Source organism: Penaeus monodon, unplaced genomic scaffold (assembly GCF_015228065.2).
Source record: "Penaeus monodon isolate SGIC_2016 unplaced genomic scaffold, NSTDA_Pmon_1 PmonScaffold_11783, whole genome shotgun sequence".
NCBI lineage: Eukaryota > Metazoa > Arthropoda > Malacostraca > Decapoda > Penaeidae > Penaeus > Penaeus monodon.
In genome coordinates this window covers 5,001-10,000 of record NW_023640584.1, presented here as the reverse complement: position 1 = coordinate 10,000, position 5,000 = coordinate 5,001, and the positions used below count along the sequence as shown (strand labels likewise).

Here is a 5,000-nt window from a genome sequence, read left to right as displayed (position 1 = left end):
TCATTATCATTATCATTACTAGTATTATTATTATTACTATTATTATTATTATTATCTGTTATCAACATTATTACTATTATCATAATTATTACTGTTTCCATAATTATCACTATTTTTTTTTTTTCAGTTATCATTGATATTATTATCATTATCACTATTATTATCATTATCAATGTTATTACTATTACTATTATTAATATTATTATATTTATTATCATTACTATCATTATTAACATTACAATTATTATCATTATCATTACTATTTATTATCCTTATCCTTCATGTTATTATTATTATTTTTTATTTTCCTTTTTATTTATTTTTTATTTTCATTTTTATTGATTTGTTTATTATTGCCATAATTACCATCATTTACAGAAGCAAAGAAGCAAAGGTGAGAACGCTATTGAAATTATGACTTTATTCAAGAAATGTATTGAAAAAAAAATCCTTATACCGAGGAAGAATACCTTGACACCAAAATTAACATGTACATTGGACGAAAGTGTTACGGTTATATTACTAGACCCCGTTATGAATTCTTGAAAACCATTAACATAATTGATACCTTTGGACGATAAGTGACTTGCTGATACAGTAGAATCAAAACCCATTTGCTCACATATAACTTGGCCTCACCGTCTCTTAACATTAAGCATCCGAGAACATTATAAGCCTTTGTAGAATTCGAATCCTGTCCGATCACGCTCGTAGAATCCGAATATCTCCAAATCCGTTATTCCGATCCTGCTTATCCGTAGTGTAGGTACGGATGCCCATAACCCCCGTACCCGCCGTATCCGCCATACCCGCCGTATCCTCCGTAGCCTCCGTATCCGTGCCCGTGTCCTAATCCATAGCCGAGGCCATGTCCATAACCGTACAGAGGCCGACCGAATCCCCCAAAGCCGCGTCCGAATCGCCGACCGAAGCCCCGACCGAAGTGCGGGTCGGATTCAGGGAGGGCCAGCGTTCCGACCACGAGGAGCGCGACCAGCAGGAGAGCGAAGGCGTGACGGACAGTCTGTTGGGGGGAGAAGGTTTTACATTATGATTAAAACAAGTAGCGTAAGAATGGGCGGATACCAGGCTGCCAACAAGATGCAGTGATAAGATTTAAACAAAGATATGAACAGAAATATAGATTACCTCCTTAGCTAAGACACTGTGGGCAAGTTGATCGAAGCGAGACGTTAAAGGTTATTAGCAGCCTAATGTAACTAGCCTAAATTTGCTACCGAAAAGGTATAAAAAAAAGGGACAAATGGCATTTCTCTCACTAGAGGATGTCAAGCCTGAAGTAAAATGCAGCTATATTCTTTGGGGCACGGCCAAAAACAGCATTTTTAGATAAAGTAAAATAACTTTTTTTCTGTTGATTTTGAAAACTTGCCATTATAGAGTATAACATTTATGTGGAAGGATGTCTCGCTGTAGTAATGTCTTTGAATCAGAAAAAAAGCTCTGAATGTAGATGTGAATATATTTTAAACTCCGAATCAGTCTTTTGAGCCCGTAAAAATAAAATTCACAACGCCAGGGAAGGAAATTACCATGACCTCGCAAAAGACGAGGTTTTAATAATTTAAGGTTTTGTTTAGTTTTTTTTTTTTCGATTCTTTCTCTCTTTACTTGTACTTAGCTCTATTCATTCCCATATACCTTAAGAACCATTTAAATTATACACGCCTTTCTTATATATATATATATATATATATATATATATATATATATATATATATATACATATATATATATATATATATATATATATAATGTATATATATATATATATATATATATATATATATATATATATATATATATGTACATATATATGTACATATGTCTTCACTGTAGAAACAATATTATTTCTACAACTCAGCTAGACTCATCTCTCACAATGACAAAAAGAAATGTATTAAAAAGAAATACAATAACATCCTTTCAGTCAACATTCAGCAACATACAACGAGGATGAAAAAAAATCGAATAATGATAATAAATAAATAATGAATAATTAAACAATGCACATTACCATACTGCAGAGGAATCAACGACGTCGTAGGTCAGACTTCACCTTTCAGACTCCGCAAGCACCTGAAAGCAGCCATTCTTATACAGCCTTGCTTGGGTGCCTGGCAACTCGGGTAAAGAAGCTCGAATTTCAGACCAGTTGAAAATACGAATCAGGAATTTCATGCCGGCTTCGATAGCTGGTTCAGAAGACAACGTTTGGCGGGAGGAAACTTATGCAAGCAAATAATCAAGTGATGGAAGCAATAAACAAGCAGGGAAGGATAAGTAGGCTGGGAAATTAGAGAGAAGCATTATAGTCAGTAAGCGAGGGATATAAAGCAGTAAGCAGGGGAGAATAAGTTAGTAGAGAAATCTGAAAGAAACAAGCAAGGAAAAAAGTGAGAGGTTATAATGATAATGATGATAATGATAAGGTGATGGAAATTATGATGATAACGTTGTAAGGTTTGGCGGGGGAAATAAGGTAGTAGAGAAATGGACAAGCATGGAAAAAGAAGGGAGTGATTATAATGATAATGAAAATGACAATAAAAACGCTGACGATTATAATGATGACTATAATGTGTTTGGTTGGAGGAAGTAAACATAGAGAAAAAGGGAAATTATCAAAATAATGGCCATAATTATGATAATATAATACTTCTAATAATCAAATAATAGCAATGATTGTTATGAAAATGGCGATAAATACGATTTTGGCGAAAGGGGAGAAGCAAATTGATAAAATAAGGAATTTATTATAATGATGAATATAAGAATGTAGTAAAACTGTATATCAAATAATGTATAATGATGATAGTAAGGAACATCATTATTGTTATTGTTAACATCATCATTGTTAATGCTGATTGCAAACAGAAAATACAATTCAAATAATGATGCAAATGAATAATGGCACAAAGTAATGGAAAAAAACACACACTGCAAACAGAAAATAATGATGATAACTGAAATTCGTTACGGAACAAACACAAACACGGTAAATATAAAAGGAAATTATGAATGTACATAATCAAGAGTGGAATTTTCCATTTCTCCTTCATAAGGGAGAATGAGTGTAAAATGTGTGTGTGTGTGTGTGTGTGTGTGTGTGTGTGTGTGTGTGTGTGTGTGTGTGCGTGTGTGATTGTGTGTCTGCGTGTATGTGTGTGTCTGCGTGTATGTGTGTGTGTGTGTGTGTGTGTGTGTGTGTGTGTGTGTGCGAGTGTGTGTGTGTGTGAGTGTGTGTGTGTGTGTGTGTGTGTGTGTGTGTGTGTGTGTGTGTGTGTGTGTGTAGCGCGCGCGCGCGCGGGTGTAGGCGTCTATATGTGAGTACATTTTTATATACCATTCACTAAGGGCGTTAATTGGGTAGGGGAGGCTGGGGGATGGGGCAACTGTTTTCTCTCCACAAGATCTGGATTGCACCCCCTATACACCTATATAGACCTGCTTAAAGCTTAAAAAACACCCCTCAAATAACAAATTTCTCAAAAGCTTTCCTCGATTCGGTCGCCTGTTCCCCGTTACCCCCCATGAAAAAGCTGAAATGACTGACGCCCATGCTTTTCACACGTAGCTAAAAAGCGTAGTCCGTAGATGTAACACGCCAACAGAGCGGCATAAACACCTGGGTAACAACCACCATTCGGGATTTCTCAAAGGATTACCCTAAGGTCGGAAATTACGCTCCCCTTTTATTAGATAGCGATTAGCGATGATAACAGTGATAATATTGATAATGATAGTAATGATAATAGTAATAGTAATAATAATAATAATAACAATAATAATAATAATAATAATAATAATAATAATAATAATAATAATAATAATAATGATAGTAATAATAATAATAATAATAATAATAATAATAATAATAATAATAAAAATAATAATAATAATTATTATTATCATTATTATCATTATTATTATTATTATTATTATCATTATTATTATTATCATTATTATTATGATTTTTTATCATTTATTTTTTATTATTATTATTATTATTATTATATTATTATTATTATTATTATACATATTAGATAATATAATAGAATAATGAATTAATATAATAATTCATATATATAATTACTATTATCATTATAATATATAATAATGATAATATGATAATATATGATAATATATAATAATAAAAGGAAAATGATCTGATAATATTTGATAATATAATATCAATTAAATAATGATGAGATATCGATAATGTAATAATAATAATACCAGTGAATAATTATGATATTAGATGACAGTAGTATATAATATAATATAGTTATTATTAACTACATGTAAATACATTAGCATCATCAATTCACTATTATTTATGGGGGGATATAATCATGGAAATAGCAATAATATCAGGAAATTATTATGATTAATCAATAAAAGTTTATTATAGGGTTTTATATATAATATTATAAGTAGTATATATATGTATATGAATAATACCATAATATAATAATGTGGATGAGAAAAATGATATGATCTATAATATAATAAACTAAAATACTAACATATAGACTAACCGAAAAACTAATAATAATAATAATAAAATAATATAATAATAATATATAATATGTACATAATAATAGATAATATAATAACAAAAAAAGTATAATGATATGAAAATAATAGTAAAATAATTATGAGATAATATAACACCACGACAACAACAACAACAACATAACAACAATAATTAAGAGATATAATAATAATAGGTATTTGGGGGTAATGAATAATGAAAGATGTTATATAATAATAATATTAATTATAACAACAACAACAAAAACAACAACAACAATAATAATAATAATAATAAAAATGAAATAAATAGCAATAATATAATAATTTAATAGTAATAATGTAAATGAGATTAAAGATAAAAGATTAATTAAAATAATAATAACAATGATAGTAATATTAAAAATAATAGTAAAAAATAATGGCAAAAAAATATTAAAAAT

At 29.9% G+C, this 5,000-nt stretch overlaps 1 protein-coding gene across 1 annotated transcript; it reads right to left on the bottom strand.

Moving 5' to 3' along the window:
• Window positions 1-403: 403 nt before the first annotated feature.
• LOC119568953 (neuropeptide-like protein 31) lies at window positions 404-2,091 on the bottom strand. Its single transcript, XM_037917341.1, has 2 exons — window positions 2,039-2,091; window positions 404-1,024 (listed from the first exon to the last, which is right to left on the bottom strand). Exons 1-2 carry the CDS (start codon window positions 2,039-2,041, stop codon window positions 752-754), a joined length of 276 nt encoding a protein of 91 aa, XP_037773269.1. The 5' UTR covers window positions 2,042-2,091; the 3' UTR covers window positions 404-751.
• Between the last annotated feature and the right edge of the window lie 2,909 nt (window positions 2,092-5,000).